The sequence below is a fragment of the Salvelinus alpinus genome, chromosome 21 (assembly GCF_045679555.1).
Source record: "Salvelinus alpinus chromosome 21, SLU_Salpinus.1, whole genome shotgun sequence".
NCBI classification, from domain to species: Eukaryota; Metazoa; Chordata; class Actinopteri; order Salmoniformes; family Salmonidae; genus Salvelinus; species Salvelinus alpinus.
In genome coordinates, this window is record NC_092106.1 from 3,189,177 (window position 1) to 3,210,043 (window position 20,867).

Sequence of the window (20,867 nt, forward strand, 5' to 3'; positions counted from 1 at the left end):
TAAAACAGGGAGGCAAAATTCCCTTCGATGTACATTTTCTTTTTCTACATTTAATATGATGAAAACTAGGCCCTGTACAGTCCACTTTAGTGAGTACAATAATTATTTTACAATTTATACACATTAAAACATGGTGCTAAATTGGTTCCAATTGAAATGCAGTAAAGAAAAAAAATGTACTTCCCCTTTGTGATCTGCATAGGGAGGAACCTACAATTCCAAGGATAAATATTTTCTGGGCTGATGATCCAATTTTACAATAGGCCCCATTGAAAAAAACGTTAAAAAAAACTTGAATAGAGCATATGTGACTTCTCCCACCACTCCATAAAACAAAACATGCTATCAAAGCAACTGCTCCTGTTTTCTGCAAACCAGCCACTACATCCATGTCTTCCTCTTCTCTGATTAAAACCTTAGAAGGAAAAAAGGCCAATAGTGTCTAACAACCTGTACAACCAGCATGATGCCACGAAAAAACAAACATAATACATTTACATCAACATTTAAAAAACGTGAGAAATGTCAAATATTTTCTTGGTCTTCGTGTAGCCAACCCACATTTGCTTGGTATATTTTTTGTATGCTCGTTTTCTTTTCCTTTTGTTATATTGGGTTTGAATGCAGTACACTCGATGCATTCACACTCTCCCCCCAATTCTTCCCAAGGCCACATTAGGAACATGAAACTGTAACAAAGCGAGATCCAATCCCTCCATTTAGCTCTTCTCTGCAGAAGAAATCTAAAAGATATGAGAAAAAAAAGTCTTTAAATGCATTTTTTTTTCAATGGAAGAAAAGTAAGCTTCCCAGTGTTTCCCAGTATGAGACAAACTTTCAAATTCATACGCATAACCCGTCCCAGAAAAAAAGGTATAGTTTCTTTTTGTGTCAGGTTTCATGGAATTCACGCCTTTATGCTACATAAGTGTACACTTTGCGATCCTCTGGTGTCCGCGCCAAATATTCCCGCTCAATGAGTCCTTCAATGCGCTTCTTGATGACTACAGGACTGGGGAGGAATCGCGATCGCAGCTGCTGGGTGACCTGGAGAGACGGTACAAACACAGAGACACAAATCAGAACCGAACCTCACATCTAATTACCGACGTTAATTAAATACAACCAGGTGTACCCGAAACACCTCAATCTTCATACACTGTATTCCACTGACCTCTGCTACTAGTACGTTATGCTGCATCTTCTTTCTAGACTTCATGATGCGGACGATGGCCGCCTCAATCTCGTGCTTCCTGTCGTCGTCCACTTTCTGCCGCGTCTCCTTCCTCTCCGGGTCCGACTCTCCTTGCTTAGCAGCGACTAGTAGCCAACACAAGGAAAACCCGTTTCAGCCGGGAACCACATGACGGCTACATGCACAAGAATATATAATACATGCTACACAGGTGAATCTGTGGCTGGGCTATCCAGATGAGTGGAGATCAGTGGGGGTTTTCCACTACAACTACACTATATGAGTCACTGGCTTACTGGTGCTCTTTCATGCCGTCCCTAGGTGGGTTGAGTTACTGACGTGATCTTCCTGTCTGGGTTGGCGCCCCCCCTTGGTTTGTGCTGTGGTGGAGATCTTTGTGGGCTATACTCGGCCTTGTCTCAGGATTGTAAGTTGGTGGTTGGAGATATCCCTCTAGTGGTGTGGGGGCTGTGCTTTGGCAAAGTGGGTGGGGTTATATCCTTCCTGTTTGGCCCTGTCCGGGGGTATCATCGGACGGGGCCACAGTGTCTCCTGACCCCTCCTGTCTCAGCCTCCAGTATTTATGCTGCAGTAGTTTATGTGTCGGGGGGCTAGGGTCAGTTGGTTATACCTGGAGTACTTCTCCTATCTTATCCAGTGTCCTGTGTGAATTTAAGTATGCTCTCTCTAATTCTCTCGTTCTCTCTTTCTTTCTCTCTCTCGGAGAACCTGAGCCCTAGGACCATACGTCACGGCAAACCGGGCATGATGACTCCTTGCTGTCCCCAGTCCACCTGGCCTTGCTGCTGTTCCAGTTTCAACTGTTCTGCCTGCGGTTATGGAACCCCTACCTGTTCAACTCTTAATGATCGGCTATGAAAAGCCAACTGACTTTTATTCCTGATTATTATTTGACCATGCTTGTCATTTATGAACATTTTGAAAATCTTGGCTCTCTCTAATTCTCTCCTTCTCTCTTTCTTTCTCTCTCTCGGAGGACCGGAGCCCTAGGACCATACGTCAGGACTACCGGGCATGATGACTCCTTGCTGTCCCCAGTCCGCCTGGCCCTGCTGCTATTCCAGTTTCAACTGTTCTGCCTGCGGTTATGGAACCCCTACCTGTCCCAGACCTGCTGTTTTCAATTCTTAATGATCGGCTATGAAAAGCCAACTGACATTTATTCCTGATTATTATTTGACCATGCTTGTCATTTATGAACATTTTGAAAATCTTGGCTCTCTCTAATTCTCTCCTTCTCTCTCTCTCTCTCGGAGGACCTGAGCCCTAGGACCATACGTCAGGACTACCGGGCATGATGACTCCTTGCTGTCCCCAGTCCACCTGGCCTTGCTGCTATTCCAGTTTCAACTGTTCTGCCTGCGGTTATGGAACCGCCACCTGTCCCAGACCTGCTGTTTTCAACTCTTAATGATCGGCTATGAAAAGCCAACTGAAAATTATTCATGATTATTATTTGACCATGCTTGTCACTTATGAACATTTTGAACATCTTGGCATAGTTCTGTTATAATCTCCACCCAGCACAGCCAGAAGAGGACTGGCCACCCCTCATAGCCTGGTTCCTCTCTAGGTTTCTTCCTAGGTTTTGGCCTTTCTAGGGAGTTTTTCCTAGCCACCGTGCTTCTACACCTGCATTGCTTGCTGTTTGGGGTTTTAGGCTGGGTGTCTGTACAGCACTTCGAGATATTAGCTGATGTACGAAGGGCTATATAAAATAAAAAAATAAAATAAACTTGATTGACTATATAAAAGTATGTGGACTCCCCTTCAAATTAGTGGATTCAGCTATTTCAGCCATACCTGTTGCTGACAGGTGTATACAATGGAGCACAGAGCCATGCAATCTTCATAGACAAACATTTGCAGTAGAATGACCTTACTAAAGAGCTTAGTGACTTTCAACGTGGCACCGTCATAGGATGCCAGCGTAGTCAAATGTCTGCCCTGCTAGAACTACCCCGGTCAACTGTAAGTGCTCTTATTGTAAATTGGAAACGTCTAGGAGCAACAACAACTCAGATGCGAAGTGGTAGACCACACAAGCTCACAGATCGGAACCGCCGAGTGCTGAAGCGTGTAAAAGTAGTCTGTCCTCGGATGCAACACTCACTGAGTTCCAAACTGCCTCTAGAAGCAACGTTAGCACAATAACTTCGTCGGGAGCTTAATGAAATGGGTTTCCATGGCCAAGCAGCCGCACACAATCCTAAAATTACCATGCGCAATGCCAAGCGTCAGCTGGAGTGGTGTAATGCTCAGCGCTATTGTACTCTGGAGCAGTGGAAACTCGTTCTCTAGAGTAATGAATCACGCTTCACCATCTGGCAATCCGACGGACGCCAGAAGAACGGTGCCTCGATGAATGCATAGTGCCAACTGTAAAGTTTGGTGGAGGAGGAATAATGGTCTGTGGCTGTTGTTCATGGTTCGGGCAAGGCCCATTAGTTCCAGTAAAGGGACATCTTAACGCTACACATTCTAGACGATTCTGTGCTTCCAACATTGTGGCAACAGTTTGGGGAAGGCCCTTTCCCGTTTCAGCATGACAATGCCCCGTGCACAAAGCGAGGTCCATACAGAAATGGTTTGTTGAGATCGGTGTAGAAGAACTTGACTGGCCTGCACAGAGCTCGGACCTCAACCCCATCGAACACCTTTGGGATGAATTGGAACGCCAACTGCGAGCCAGGCCTAATCGCCCAACATCAGTGCCTGACCTCACTAATGCTCGTGGCTGAATGCAAGCATGTCTCCAAAGCAATGTTCCAATATCTAGTGGAAAGCCTGTTATAGCAGCAAAAGGGGGACCAACTCCATATTAATGCCCATGATTTTGGAATGAGATGTTCGACGAGCAGGTGTCCACATACTTTTAGTCATGTAGTGTATCAGAGGTAGAATCATAATCATAAACTCATTATAGTTTTGTGGGTAGAATGACCCTTCGAAGGTTGGTATAACAATGCATTCGGGAAAGTATTCAGACCCCTTTACTTTTTCCACATTTTGTTACGTTACAGCCTTTTTCTAAATTAGATGGAAAAAAATAGTGTCCACTCAATCTACACACAATACCCCATAATGACAAAAAAGTTTTTTTATTTTGTTATACATTTTTGAAAACGTAATCAAAATTTTAAAAAACAATATCAAATTTACATACTTTGTTGAAGCACCTTTGGCAGTGATTACAGCCTTGAGTCTTCTTGGTTATGATGCTACAAGCTTGGCACACCTGTATTTGGGGAGTTTCTCCCATTCTTCTCAAGCTCTGTCAGGTTGGATGGGGAGCGTCGCTGCACAGCTATTTTCAGGTCTCTCCAGAGATGTTCAATCTGGTTCAAGTCCGGGCTCTGGCTGGGCCACTCAAGGACATTCAGAGACTTGTCCCAAAGCCACTCCTGCATCGTCTTGGCTGTGTGCTTAGGGTCGTTGTCCTGTTGGAAGGTCAACTTTTGCCCCAATCTGAGATCCTGAGCATGTTTTCATCAAGGATCTCTCGGTACTTTGCTCCGTTCATCTCTCCCTCAATCCTGACTAGTCTCCCAGTCACTGCCGCTGAAAAACATCCCCACAGCAGGATGCTGTCACCACCATGCTTCACCGTAGGAAGACGCCTGGCATTCAGTTCAATCTTGGTTTCATCAGACCAGAGAATCTTGTTTCTCATGGTCTGGGATCTTTAGGTGCCTTTTGGCAAACTCCAAGCCTTTTACTGAGGAGTGGCTTCCGTCTGCCCACTCTACCATAAAAAGGCCTGATTGGTGGAGTGCTGCAGAGATGGGAGAACCTTCCACAAGGACAACCATCTCCATAGAGGAACTCTGGGTCTCTGTCAGAGTGGTCATCGTGATCTTGGTCACCTCCCTGACCAAGAACCTTCTCCCCCGATTGCTCAGTTTGGCCGGTTGACCAGCTCTAGGAAGAATCTTGGTGGTTCTAAACTTCTTTAATTTAAGAGTGATGGATGCCACTGTGTTCTTGTGGACCTTCAATGCAGCAAAACATTTTGGTACTCTTTCCCAGATCTGTGCCTCGACACAATCTTGTCTCGGAGCTCTACAGACAATTCCTTCGACCTCATGGCTTGGTTTTTACTCTGACATGCACTGTCAACTGTGCGACCTTATATAGACAGGTGTGTGCCTTACCAAATAATTTCCAATCAATTGAATTTACCACAGGTAGACTCCAAGTTGTAGAAACATCTCAAGGATGATCAATGGAAACAGGATTCACCTGAGCTGAATTTGTCTCATAGCAAAGGGTCTGAATACTTATGTAAATAAGGTATCTGTTTTTTAAAAGTAAAAAAAAAAAAAATTGCAAAAAATCCAAACCTGTTTTTGCTTTGTCATTATGGGGTATTGTGTGTAGATTGATGAGGAAGACACTTAATTTAATACATTTTAGAACGAAATGTGGAAAAAGTCAAGGGGGTTGAACTTCCCGAATGCACTGTGCATACAGTTCAAAGTCACAACGCAATGTTTCAGAAAGCAAGGTTGAAACAAAATAAATCTTGGTTGTTTTTGTGCCATTTCGGTTATGCATGGCTTAGATCTTCGAATCTGTGTTCCACAAGAATGGTCTATATGGTTGTTACCTGTCTGGATCTTGACGCGGTGCAGCTTGGAGGTGAACTGGTCATTAACGGTGAACACGTGGCCGTTCTCGATCTCCTTGGACTTGGGCTCCTTGGTGAGGACGCGTTGGGTGGGCTTCCCGCAGGCCAGTGACTGCAGCGCACGCACCAGCTCCCTCTCCGGGATGTCTGTCTCCTGCTGGATCTCCTACACAGTAGTGAGCGAGAGATGGGGACAAAGAGGAGAGAGGGATATGAGGCAGAGGGATCCTTTGATCCATGACTGCATTATACTGAAACCAAATAATACATTCTGTTTATAGAGAAACAAGTGTAACTTTTTCAATTCAATATCATTTTTTCCTCTCAGGGAAAAGACATTGCCAGACCACAAATATCAACATCATGCACATATAATAAAGACATCACATTGCCCAAATACATCCCCCCCCTTACAAACTTGACTTTATTCAGTGATGTTCTACGCATTCAATTAGCGGCTGTACCTCAAACAAAGACTTCTCCCGGTTGTTGAAGAGCATTAGTATTGTCATCTGGAAGGTGGACACCTGCAGTATGTGCTTCCTGGTGTTGGAGCCTGTTACCTGGGCGCCGCCCACCCCCACCTCTGAGCCGTCCTCCTGGGGGGGAGAGGAAATGAGAGGTCACCACCGGCCAACTTCAGGTAACTCAGTCACAAAGGAGGAATCATCAATGTAGCCTCTGTTCAATCCCTCACTATGTCATGCTTATATAAACACAAATGTGTGAAATGTGAGTTTAGCCCCGCCCCCCACACATCCCTGTTCATCCCATATTCAAAAAGGCAAGTACAGCCTTGATGCACCTGCTGTTATCAAGACCTGATGTTGACATTACTGGTGTGTGTGCATGCATCAGTCTGTCAGCCAGGCAAAGGCTGTCCCCTGCATACCTTTTTGATTGTGCCGTAGAAAGTGGCGTTGAGGTCTGCAGAGCCCATGTGATGCTGCAACGTAAGCTGCCTGCCGCTGTGCTTGGCCAGATAAAACCTATGGCCGCAGAGCCAGAGGGGACAGTCACACACTACAGCGTTAAAGATAAACACAGACAAACAACGGACAGCGCCCCGCTTCCACAACCTGCAGCAGAGAATATATGGCCTCTGGTATGCAAAGTAAATGAGATACAAACCTTCTAAAGACTTCAAATGCATGTCGAGGAGAAGGGGGGATATTACATTTGGGTGTGGCGGACTGCGTTGGCCAGTAACCCGTCGTCAAGACCCTCACTGTGAGATCAACTCCGCCCAACGACACCTGGGGATGAAAGTTAGATCTACGTCTTCCACTGAGGTATCAAAAGCTTCACAAGATGTGCTCTTCGCTTTGAGAGAGCTAATGGCTAGGTTAAATAGAGAGCAATAGTAATGGCGTCTTTTTATAGGCACCAACTCCGCCATGGTTCAAAGCCTGTGGGAAAATGAATGGAGTTTTTGTAGGGTTTTTTGATAAACGCCAAAAATAAGGTCTGTGGTAAACACAGGCTTAGAACTTATACGTTTTGTTCTATGAGCTAATCATCAGCTAACGTCACTTTTTATGAATGTTTAAGCATTTATGTAATTAAAAAAAGCACATAAGGTTTCATAATTCATAAAGGTAATGTTAACGGACCAATATAATATCATAGAACAAAACATATAATATCTCCTAAGCCTTTTCTTTCTCTATAGGAATGGCTGAACGAACCAGAAGTAACTCATTTCTGTTTTTTTAGAACTACAAGCTGGCGAGCTCTATGTTCCCCAGAACCAACACTGGACTGGTTCTGGGAGTGGGTGTCTCACCGCCGTTGACTGTAGGTGTTGGCGGAACTCGTCCATGGTTGTGTTTGAGATGCTCATGTCCCGGAACATGCCTTCCAGTTTAGAGGTGAACTGGCAACCACACTCCGTCTGGTCAGGGGAACCAGAGAAAGAGAGAGTGAGAAAGATAGGGGATGAGACAGATCTATTAAACAACACTTCACTCACGCGATCCGTTTCTTTCACACTGACTCTGCACTCAGCTGAGCTGAGGTTCAACACAGTCTCTGTGCAGTTCAAGTTAAAAATGTATTGTACCAGACCTGGGATCAAAATACAATTCAAAATGACTTCAAATAATTTAGCTTTGCTAGCTTGAGGTTGCCTGTTGCAATTGAACCAATCAAAAGGTGCAAACCCCGCCTACGTGGCACCACAAACAGGCTAAAGCAAATGCTCGAAGTATATGAAAGATTTGAAATAGTATTTGAACACAAGGTCACACTTATTAGGTATCGAAGGTGCTACAATATATCTGACAAAAAACAACAAAGAAAACAGTTGATGAATGTATTAATGGATGGAAGATCTAAAGATATATAGCTACTGCTCTTCCTGTATATTCACCTTCAGCTTAGAGATCATGTTCTTCTCCGAGTCGTCCGAGACGCTCTTGTTGGTGAGCAGCCTCCTGGCCAGGTGCTGTTTGTAGTACCGCTCAAACACATCCTTCTCCTGCATGAACCTGAAGAGCACCATGGCCTTGTCCAGGATCGACTCCACCTCCTGCTCCGTCAACTACACATACAGGACGAGAGAAAAGTGAACGTTACACAAGCACACACACTTTAAATGATTACATTTCAAAACACTAATTTAATCAAATATTGAACTCCTTATACAGTGAGCTCCAAAAGTATTGGGACAGTGGCATTTGTTGTTGTTTTGGCTCTGTACTCCAGCATAGAACATGTTTCTAAACACTTCTACATTATTTGGATGCTACCACGATTACAGATAATCCTGAACGAATCGTGAACAGTGATGAGTGAGAAAGTTAGACACACTAATATCATACCCCCCTAAAAATATTAACCTCCCGTTAGCATGTCTTGGAGGTATGATATTTGTGTGTCTAACTTTATATAATTCCAAATGAGTGATGAGGTCAAGCTTTCATTCTTTCGGGCTGTTGTTCAGGAACAATGACAGGGTGCTGGGCCCTGGTCAAAAGTAGGGCTCTACGTAGTGAATATGGTGCCATCGGGCTCTGGTTAAAAGTAGTGCACAATATAGAGAATATGGTGTCATTAGGGAAGCAGCCTGTGTGCCTTGAGGGGAGGACGTTCCTCCCCCATTACATCAGAAAACCACCCACTCCTTTTACGCCTTTCTTCAGCTTGTCGTCAATGAACAAGGAGAGGTACTCGGGGGAGCGCGAGTTGAGGTTGAGGAAGTATTCAAAGTCCCCTGCGATGGTCTGCTTGAAGAGCCGGTCGTTGTTGAACGACTCTTGGAGGAAGCGGTCGAAACGTGACTTCAGATCCAACAGACCCTGCAGAGAACAAAACGGAGGAAGGAAGAAAATGTGACATTATTATTGGAAAGCAGTGGCACTTACTACATGCTCTTGTGTACGCTGCCATCTAGTGTCAATATGGAGAGCAACAGAAATTGCATCCCTGTTGTAGATTTAAAAGCATTCGCTGGAGTTTTCACTATTGTTAAATCTGTGACGGGAACGTAGCCAGAGATCAATCTTTAGTGGACCCCCCCTGCCCTGTGTCAATGATGCCACTTCCTGTGTGAGTTACCTGGATGTAATCTACAGGGTTTTTGCCCTCGCCCTCCTCTGACACCAGCGCCTTGCCCTGCTCGCGGAGGTAGGAGCTCATGCACTCACACATTGTCTTCAGTCCGTTTGGCACTCTGCTAAAGAGCTTATACATACACGCCAGGTCTGTGTTCACGCACACACACACGCACACACCATCAGTACAAACACATTAGTATCCAAAGACCACCTACTACACAGAATATATTTCACAAGAAGTATTGAATTGCTGACATTGATGTGGTACCAAGTATGCACACGATAACAACACACATTCACACAGTGTACATTACTCTATTATTCTGCTCTGCATAATATCTATTCAAGAGGTAAACAAACATCTGACAAATTTTAACATCGGGGGGAAATAGCCCTTTCATAAAAAAAGAAAGAAAACACCCTACGCCCTACATAGTGCACTACTTTTGACCAGAGCCTAATCGTCCCCATCAAAAGTAGTTTAATGCATAGGGAATAAGGTGCCATTGGGACGCAACCCATAGCTGGGACTGGAGTAGTAGTAGTAGTAGTAGTAGTAGTAGTAGTAGTAGTAGTAGTGTGGGACACTGACCCTCTGTCTTTCCGTTCTTGAGCATGTGGACGAGGCCCGAGTTCTCCATTTCCACGATGGTCTTCATGTGCTTGGAGATGAGCTCCCTCTCCACCACCTTGACGATGGGCTCCTCCGTCGTCTTGTCCAGGCAGTGCAGCACGCGCTCAATCTCCTCGTTTATCCGCGCCTCCACTTTCTTTATGTACACGCTCGCGCTGTTCTCTGCCAAAAACTTTTGACTTTCCATCTGGAGGGCAAACAAACACAGGGTTAGGAGCACCTTGGGAGATTGAGAGGGCATCCACATGATGTATATAACATGATAGTAGGCCAACAACATATCACTGCAAGTCAACATGCATGACACACACAGCATTGATGCGTGTGAATAGATGGGTGGGGGGGAGGGATTCTTACAAACCTGGAAGAACTCTGCAGACATTTCTAAAAACGGGGCCTCAAAGTCCTCTTCGTAAACCGACCTCCCTTCGAGGCCTAAGATCATTAACATCTGGCAGGCATTTCTGATCGCCCCCCTGAGAGAGAGAGTGTGTGTCAAGTACATGTGCCAAGTACACTGGAGTCCCAAATTGCATTCTATTATGGGCCTCGGTCAAAAGTAGTGCACTGAATGTAGAAAACACGAGGAACACCTGCTCTGACCATGTTATAGACTGACCAGGTGAATCCGAGTGAAAGCTATGATCGCGTATGTCACTTGTGAAATCCACTTCAATCAGTGTAGATGAAGGGGAGGTTAAAGAAGGATTTTTAAGCCTTGAGAGAACTGAGAAATGGTTTGTGTTCGCGTGCCATTCAGAGTTTGAACTGCAACGCTCTTGGGTTTTTCCACGCTCGACAGTTTCCCGTGTGTATCAAGAATGGTCCCCCACCCAAAGGACATCCAGCCAACTTAACAACAGTGGGAAGCATTGGGGTCAACATTCCTGTGGAACGCTTTCAACGCGTTGTAGAGCACATGGTCCGACAAATTGAGGCTGTTCTGAGGGCAGAAGGGGGTGCAACTCAATATTAGGAAGGTGTTCATAATGTTTTGTACACTCAGTGTATAGGGTGCCATTTAGGTCTGGGTCAGCTCAAAGACTATCAGATACTTTTTAAATATAACAAAGAGCACAATGAAATAATCATGGATTAGAGTTGTGTTTTTCTTTATCGGGAGAAACACTGCATCCTTCTGTTCGAATTCCTTCAAAATGCATCCTTCCTCCCACCCTCGAAACAGTCAATGCTTAGACATGACTGGACAGATGAACACAAGCATTCCACCGCATGGCTTTCACTTGTCCAGGCATTTGTAGTGATTCCACTTATCCAGTAATTTCAGTGATTCCTTCAACGAAGCTAGGAGTTTGTGCATTTTTAAAGAAGTCGAACGGGGCCTGTGTATATAGACGGGGTCATATTATTATACCTGTCCACCACCTCGCCCTTCCTCTCGCGTGCGATCATGTCCAGGAGGGTCTGTCGGAGGTGGTCTCGGATGCAGCCGTAGCGTACCACCTGGTCTCTGAAGATGATCAGGCCCAGGTTGTAGACATTCTCCACGTTGTTCTGCTGCACGTACACCCGGTCCTGGGAAACAAGAGGAAGAGAGGGGGAGACTTTGTCAGTCAAGGTGGATCTTAAATAAGTTTTGCATTTACCCCACTAACGGGTATGGTTAGGATTGGGAAGCTGATCTGTACTTAAGGGAAACTTCACCCCGGAGCGCGTTTGAGACCTGCAGCCAGGCAGCAATGCATTGCCAGTCCAAGGGATGGTTACGAGACGACACTGCATTGAGAAATACAGTCAAATCCTAATAACTAAGAAGTGTGCACGTCTGATTAGCACAAATTATGCATGTCAGCAGTTATGTTTTCTAAAAGTGTGATGATGCAGAACACATATGATGCAAAACGTAGCATCACTACAGCCAATCGGCTGACTGGATTAAAATAACGCTATGCAACTATGTCTAGAATGAAAACGACATTCTAAAAGTTGGCCCAACTCTCTAAATACATGGCTCTGGTAGCTGGTGGTGACACTCACCATGTACATGAGGATGTCTCTGATCATGACCATGGCCGTCTGGTGGTCGTTCCAGGCTTGGTTCAGTGTTTGGAGGAAGTTGTTGTTTAGTGAGTTGAGGACATCTTCCCGTACCTGTGGGGAAGCAGCGGCACAGTCAGGCAGAGAGGCATTCGTTTGATACTACACGCACACCACACTGATGACTCAGCATACCGAGCCCATCTCGCTTTCTCTGCATGACACAAGCTCTGTCTGTGAGCCTCTCCCTCCACAAGCTCCTCTCTCGGAGTGTTTCCTTCACTCTCCGTACGGGACTCCAAAGAACTGTGCTCATCAACTCCAGGCAGAGACGCCATCATCATCCATTTAGTGAAACAGTGTGTGTGAGTCAGTGTGCTGGACACTATCTCAATGGAAAGTGAACTCCTCTCAGCTCACTATAAAATCACCCACTGATGAATCTGTTGTACTTATGTCTAGTAGCCTAAAACACCATCATCCAAATATAAGACTTTCGAAAACATGTTCAAAACAAACAAAGGTAATTATTATTTGTATTTAATTTTACAAATCGAGAGCTTGGGACTATAAGGTTCTATCTGAAAAAATATGATTATGAGATAATTGCCTTTAAAGTTCCAAAACACTCATTGGTTTGAATGGTGTCAGAAATGTATTGTGTATTTAGAATAAAGAGTAAGGCTGTGTCAATAACAACATTTTGCCAATAAATTAGTAGCGAATTCCCATAGCTAGCTAAATGCTAACAAGCCCAAGCGAACAAACTATTTGCAGGACAGACAACCCAGCTCATAAAGATATACAACTACCTCAAAAGGCTACTCACTGTTTTCTGCACTCACAAAATAAATATTAGACAGCTCGGCTCTTGATCCAGGAGGGGATTGATTGTCTCTGCTGTAACCAAGAAGCTTGATCTTGCCATCTTGCCACTTAGCTAGCAAATTAGCAAACCAAATGCATAGCTGAAGCGCTGAGCTGGAGATTATTTATTTGGCACATCTTAGATAGTCAACTTGTAGTTATTACCAGTGGCATAACATGCACCCCTGCAAGGTGGGGGTCTGTATTTCAAAATCCCTGCTAAATGGTATATCGCCCAAGCCTAATGGTGTACCAGCTAAATTGCAGTGGTCTGAAGGGATAAATATAATTCATAGAATGGAATGACACCCACCCTGTATTTAAGAGCATGTTGTGTCTCAACCAACGGCGGGCACAACACAATAATATAATCACAAAAGCTTACTTTAAATTATATGAAACTCAACTGTTTCTCTTTTCCAGTGATAGACATGGACGTCTCATAGTATGGTGGGGTATGCATAAAGGGTCAACTTTGAGCACCTTTATCTCCTGAATGTTTTGACATTTAGGTCCAAAAAGTCACTTTATGAACCCTTCTTTCATGGGCAAACATGTATGAAAAGGTTTTGTTTAAATCAAAAGAAATGCTGTCAAAAAGTGATTGAATTCAATTGAATGTCCCATATTTCTCTGATTGCAAATGTGGGGGACAGGAACAGAATGTCAATGGGAGATAATTCGTTTCAATTCTGAGATGCCAATTGGGTGGTGTTTTATAAAGGCCAATGCTGAAATATTGACATCCACAGCGATAATTGGTCATCTCAAAAGGTAGGCATGCCGCACTACATAGGGCTGTTATGGTGACCGTATTACAGCCACACTGGCAGTCATGATAGCAGTCATCTGATGCCTATGAATGTCATTAGTAGCCTACCAAACATTCTAACTCAGCACACTATTGTCCCTCTAATCACTCTGACATCAATGCAAATGCAATCGAAAAATCACATTAAACACTTCACGAGAGCCCTGACATTCAGTTTGAGCGGAATAGGATCACCTGTTGCACAGGGAGAGACAGCTCCTCATAGGTGGTTGATGCATGGAATGAAAGTGTTGCTGTTGCGCAACATTTCTATAGGCTATGCAATTGCGTGAGAACAGAGCCAATTGGCCTATATGTTTTGCTAAGGTTAGTATCACAACAGAAGTGGACAAACAACTCCAAACATAGCCTATAGGCCCTATATGTTTTGCTAAGGTTAGTATCACAACAGAAGTGGACAAATAACTCCAAACATAGCCTATAGACCCTATATGTTTTGCTAAGGTTAGTATCACAACTGAAGTGGACAAATAACTTCAAACATAGCCTATAGGCCCAAGACCCCTGAAACATGGTTGGAGAGCCCATAGCCTACAGAGCTTAGTGAAACGTGTTCTTATAAGCCCAGTCATTGCGCAATCGCACATGAAAACAGAGTTAACTTGCCACTATTTAATACAAGTGGATCCTAGCTTTCTTGTGCTGCTATATTTATTGCAAAATTCTTAAAAATGAAGCACATTAGTCCGCTTTACAAACAGTGTAGCCTACCTGGCACATTAAAAAAGTAACTGCACATAACCTCCATTCCCTATTCGAATGCAGGCTATGGATGATGTCTATTCTTTTTTGTATAATTCCACACTGGCGACTACCTCATGAAGCTGGTTGAGAGAATGCCAAGAGTGTATAAGGCTGTCATCAAGGCAAAGGGTGGCAACTTTGAAGAATCTCAAATATAACAAATATTTAGATTTGTTTAACACAGTTTTGGTTACTACATGATTCCATATGTGTTATTTTATAGTTTTGATGTGTTCACTATTATTCTACAATGTAGAAAATAGTAAAAATAAAGAAAAACCCTTGAATGAGGTGTCCAAACCTTTGACTGGTACTGTATATTAGTAGGCTATATGTAAAGACCAGACTAAACTTAGAATAATGCATGAGTATATCATCAAGTGCTTGTCACACTGTGAACGAGAGACTGATGAAGTGTTTGCAGCCTGCACAAGAAAAAAGAGAGCTTCCCTTTCATGCAACTTTTTTCAACTCATCCTTTGTCGCACCATGAAGCCTTAGAATGTATTAGAAATCAAAACATATAGCCTAACGTTTGCATCACAACTAAAGCTGCATAAAAATCTATAAATTAAGCATATAGGAGAACCCGTTTCTTCGTTTACTGCTCAACACAGGATAGACGCATATGCTCACTCCCTCAAATCGTTTGATGAAAAATAACCTTTACATTTTATTCAGCTATTTTCAATTGTATTGTTCTTACAATAAAATAATTCCTCAGGAATTATAAGCAAATCCTGCCCGCTGAATGAACTAGTGTAGCCCACAGCCATAACAGGCCCTAACATTAGGACGACTCAGAATATGCTATTCGTTCTTCTGAAATAGGCTACATCTTCTTCATATCATAATGTTTCTTTAGACATGCTTAAAAGAATGGATTTATTGTGATTTGTAGGCTATATTAAATGGATTTTAGACCCCCCCCAAAAAAATGGAGATCCAAAAGGTCCACATCAGTGGATTTACTTTTTGCATCAATTACAGTGAGACTGGCTGTTACTTGAATGACAATCACCCGGATGACAAAATTTCATGACCGTCACAGCCCTAGCCCTCCATAGATACTTCATTGGCCCGGTAATGTCATTGTTTCCAAAATAGTTTGCAGACGCTATAGCTTCACGGCTTCGAGATAATCTGATGCTGCTTCCTGCTGCTTCTCATTCAGTGGAATATGTTGGCCTACATGGCGTGTGGTTTAAACAGGAATGTTATAGGGATCATGTGATACACAAACTATCCTCAAAGGCTATTGCAATCGTGGGCCTCCCGAGTGACACAGTGGTCTGAGGCACTGCATCGCAGTGTTTGAGGCATCACTACAGACCCGGGTTCGATCCCAGGATGTGTCGCAACCAAGAGACCCATGAGACGGCGCACAATTGGCCCAGCGTCGTCCGGGTTAGGGGAGGGTTTGGCCGGCCGGGATGACCTTGTCCCATCGCACTCTAGCAACTCCTTGTGGCGGACTGGGCGCATGCACGCTGACGTCGGTCACAAGTTGTACGTACGTACACATTGGTGCAGCTGGCTTCCGGATTAAGTGTGTCAAGAAGCAGTGCGGCTTGGCAGGGTCGTGTTTCGGAGGATGCATGGCTCTCGACCTTCGCCTCTCCCGATTCCGTGCAGGAGTTGCAGCGATGGGACAAGACAGTAACTGCCAATTGGATATCACGAAAAAGGGGTAAAAAGTACACAAAAATAAAATAAAGGCTATCACAATCACTGATGAAAGTACCAAAAGGCAGATTGATCTGCTTTCTAGTACCTACACGATTGGACAGAACAAAACCAAACATACAAATCCTCACCGAAACAGGAGGCTTTTTCAATCAGCCGAGCTTGTCAAAGACCAGGACTGTGTGTGTGCTATTACTGAAAGAGGGCCTTCAAATCTCCAGTCAGATGCCTATGGGCCCTAGTGGAGCTGGGCCTTCTGATAGAGGAATTGGGCTAACGTTTCTCATTTCCAACTACTAAATACAAGGCTGATGAATGAATGGGAGCAACTCATGTTTTGCAAGTCCGCAGCATCCAGCCATCGTCAAACAGATCCCTGGAGCTTTTCCACAGTAAAAGGTTTAATGAGCGCTCCACTTCATCATGCTGTCAGCATACCAAACAGGCCCAACACTGAACAGGACAAATCAGCCTGTAATTTAATATGACCTGGATTCATGCGACAGGCTTTCACAAGATTTGTTTCCTTGCTTTTCAACAATTAAAAGGATTTTGTGGTCAAGCTGAGTAACATTCTGTGGTTAAGCTCAGTGACTATTCTCAGACTCCAGAGATCCTGCAAATGTACTGATGGAAAATACGCTAAAGACCTGCCAGTGATTTTATAAGGGTGATTATTACCACATACCCGCACAAATCCAGCAAAGGGGACATTAATCCAGACCCAGGTCGTGTTCATGAGGCACCAAACAAAAGAAAACTGGTTGAAAACGGGGAGGGACTACCTGGACTCGTCCAATAAGAAACACTTTTTTTCATTGTCTGTTGCAAAATGTTTTTAAACGTTTTCCCATCGCATGCCCTAATAAACAGCACCCAGTACTGAATCAACATCCTGACCTGCGCTGGGATGAACACATTAATCTACCACCATGCGTTCATTGGCCTTACTTTGTTGATGAGGTGCTCGGTGACCACCTCCCGGAGGCCCGTGTAGAGCTTCTCGCCGTGTTTGTGCAGCACCATGGTGTAGGCGTTCCTGTAGAGCTCCTCGAAGCTCAGCCCGCTGTTGTTCTTCCTCTGGATCTCCTGGATGGCATTCTTCAGAAGGTCCCAGATGTTGTTGACATACTTCTCGTCCATCGTCATCTGCAGCGGACAAAGGAAGTAAGAGGAGAGCAGAGAAACGGACTGACAGGTCAAAGTTTCGGGGATCGTTGGCTCCAGCACAATACCTCGTCTGAGGGAGAACTGGAACAAAGCAGCCTGATAAAAATTGTGGCTATGCACACAATGTCTATCAGTCTCCTGCTAGGCTAGCTTACTTCTTTAGGTGAGAGAAACAAGTCTACACTTGCTGCACTTCCGCAACCCAAATATCCCTACTGATTTAAAGAGTAGCCTGTACTATGATGCAATATCTAACAGTTTGAGTGTAACATTGAGAAAAGAATCGCTACTCCAGAAAAAACATGATTTATATTCCTACTTTTGACCCTATATGTAAAAGTATATAAAACAAATCACTGTAAGGGAAACCGAGTAGGTGTGTCCCTATTTGTTTTCCTTGTGATGAACTAAGACTGCAATACTGCAATATCATGATTATATTCCCAATAAGGTTTCATACAGACCATAACATGAATGAAAGCGTTTTATATTTTCCATATAATATTGCTCACGACCACCTCTAACTGTGTCTCGTAACATTTCCCATTCCCCTAAATTCTCCTTTTAACTGGACAGACAGTAAATGGCACAGCAGCCAACCATCACACTCAGCTAAACATGCCATATTCACAGCTTGATATAAATCCCTTGTCCCCTTTGGCTGTCACGCTCAACCATGGACTGTTAAACCTGGAGGCTCTCCAAAGTGAGGCTGGCCGAAAGCTGCATACAAGGTGTTTGGATATGGCACCATCCACATCCCGACACAATGGGGATGAAGTGTAGTCCATCAACTGGAGGCACACACAACGTATGGAATGTGTAAATCTGCTTCTTTTTAAAAAAAAAGATATTTCATATCAGCGAGAAATAATAAGGGGCATATGTTTCGAAAACCTTTTCGCAAGCGATGATTATTTACGTTTCTAAACTTTAAAACACAACGTCAGAATTGTAGTTCACAGAGCCAACCGTGGGTGACGGCAACTGCTGAAAACCATATGGAGAGAAGCGTTTGAGAGCTAGGGGATCATTGAGGATTCAGTGGAGGCATATCCATCAGAACTGAATACTAGGCCTCCCGAGTGGCGCAGCTGTCTAAGGCACTGCTTCACAGTGTTGTGGCGTTACTACAGGCCTGGGGTTCGATCCCAGGCTATGTCATTACCGGCCGTGACCAGGAGTCCCATAGGGCGGCGCACAATTGGACCAGCGTCGTCCGGGTTAGGTCGGGCGGGACTTTACTTGGCTCACCGCGCTCTAGCGACTCCTTGTGGCAGGCCAGGCGCCTGCAGGCTGACTATGAGACATGATTATAATCACAAAATTTGTATTTTTTTATTTTTTTTTAAAGACATGAATACTGATCTTCTGAATACTGATTTCATCCAATAGCTTTCGTCCATTAACTTAGATCTAGCTATCAGCAAACGGTTTCCCAATGAAACTTAGACTAGCTACTTGACAGACAAAGTAACTAACTGGCTATTACAGTCGATGCAAAATGTTAGCTAAAGTTATCTAGCAGTTGGGGTATCAATGTTTAATTGACATGTAACAAAACAAGTGATTCAGCAAACCATGTCATGCAAAATAACGTTACACAACAATACTCTCCAACCCACCAGTTTCTGAATTGACTAAATACGACAAGTCATGAGGCCACAAACAAAGCTACGACGCCAAATATTTACTTAATGTTAACTAGCTAAAGTTAGGTAGCCATCAATAATTTTTTCCCCCCCGGGTGAAGTGTGTACAGTAACGTTAGCTAGCTAATGTTAATTAATAATTCAACAGTAACGTTACTAGCTAGCTAAGAGTTGGTAGGTAGCTAACAGTATATGAGCTAGCAAGCAGCTATCCATAAGCTCTAGTACGGGGCAGCTAGCTAACGTTACTTTGTTTACTGAAAGCCTGGCCTTGCAAACTGCACTCCCAAGCTAGCTAGTTACTCGAACCTCGGCGGTCCAGTCACCGCCTGCTGGCAGGGACAGGTCCTATCAGCGGTGTGTACTTACAGGAAAGGCTCGTATTCTCATCTTGGTGTCCTTTTTGGTGCCGCCTTTGCTCAGATTGGACATGGTTACTTCGTCTGTGTGTTCTGTATTTACATGAAAATGTTATCTGGTTAGGTACAGGGATGTATACTTGTGGAACAGCTTCCACTAGACCTTCCTCGCTGGTCCGTAATTGGTTGTTGACAACCAAATGTCAATGTTGCTCTAACGTAGATCTCCCCACACAGCAATGGCGGACTACCTAGCTACAGTTCTCACTGCGCAGAGCTCACACGCTGCAACTCACGCGAGACTAAGGGTATTGGGCTGGAGGTTGTACTTTTCTGATGAATTAAATGTTTTGGTCAATCAATTCCATAGGGCTTTGCCAAACACTTAATTACACTATAATATAGCTATGCCATTTAGCAGACGCTTTCATCCTAACCGACTTAGTACCTACTTTTTTCCCCTTCGTATTAAGCTAGTTTTGTGTCTCAAATTGGGACTGCCCTTCGTCCATTTCTAAAATGCTGAGCTACAGAATGGATTTATATGATAGGCTTATCAAATAGGTAAAATTATTAGATAGGCTATTTCATATTCATATATTCATATTTCACAAATACAAATGCTTAATTGTTTTTATAGCGTACCAACCACTCCATCCCGGCTTACTATAAATTATTTGGGCTCTGCTTTACTTTACTTACATTTGTAATTTTATTACTTTTACCCCCTTTTTCTCAGCCAATTTCGTGGTAGTTACAGTCTTGTCTCATCGCTGCAACGCCCGTACAGACTTCGGAGAGGCGAAGGTCGAGAGCCGTGCATCCTCCAAAACACAACCCAACCCAACCCAACCAAGCCACACTGCTTCTTGACAAAATGCCCACTTAACTCGGAAGCCAGCCGCACCAATGTTTCGGAGGAAACACTGTGCGCACCTTGCGACCGTGTCAGCGTGCACTGCGCCCGGCCCGACACAAGAGTCATTAGTGCGCGATGGGACAAGGACATCCCTGCCAGCCAAACCCTCCCCTAACTCGAACTCAGAATCTCTACTCGGGAGGCCCCCTTTAGAAATACTTTAGAAATGTTTTGAGTGACCAGTGTAATTTCTCACAAAAAGATGGACATGCCATTGGTAGACATTCCAGCAGTGCCTGATGCTCCTTAAGGTTTAAAATGGCCTTTAGAACATTATCAATGGTTAAACAATAAGCACACAATACAAAGGATGTTTAAGACAATATATTGAACATTTTATTCCAAAACAGTCACACCTTTGTAATAGTGTAATGTGTAACTTTAGATACTCCCTGCTGAGTAAAATAACGGTTTTAGTCTGAAAATGCAAACATAAGCGTTTCTTGGCAATGGCTTTTCTACCAAAAGTCTGGATTGCAGTCACTCTTTTAGAGCAATCTAATCACGGTTAACTCAGAACTACAATCTCTCCTAATTTGGTCAGCTGTATGATTCAATTATGGGTCCATACCATAGACATAGATAGAGTGCTCATCTTTGTAC

At 43.9% G+C, this 20,867-nt stretch overlaps 1 protein-coding gene across 2 annotated transcripts; it reads right to left on the bottom strand.

The window, feature by feature from the left end:
* Positions 1-30: 30 nt before the first annotated feature.
* On the bottom strand, positions 31-19,618 carry LOC139547630 (cullin-3). Of its 2 annotated transcripts, XM_071356597.1 has the most exons (17): positions 19,356-19,612; positions 17,116-17,313; positions 12,036-12,149; positions 11,703-11,774; positions 11,413-11,573; positions 10,399-10,513; positions 9,996-10,224; positions 9,405-9,550; positions 8,969-9,145; positions 8,218-8,388; positions 7,633-7,740; positions 6,978-7,102; positions 6,739-6,835; positions 6,311-6,445; positions 5,826-6,012; positions 1,175-1,320; positions 31-1,047 (listed from the first exon to the last, which is right to left on the bottom strand). In XM_071356597.1, the coding sequence occupies exons 1-17, from the start codon at positions 19,416-19,418 to the stop codon at positions 916-918; spliced, it is 2,376 nt and encodes a 791-aa protein (XP_071212698.1). In that variant the 5' UTR covers positions 19,419-19,612; the 3' UTR covers positions 31-915. The 2 variants fall into 2 exon arrangements, with proteins under 2 accessions (XP_071212698.1, XP_071212699.1); XM_071356598.1 differs by lacking the exon at positions 11,703-11,774 and having other exon boundaries at positions 19,356-19,618.
* Positions 19,619-20,867: the final 1,249 nt, after the last annotated feature.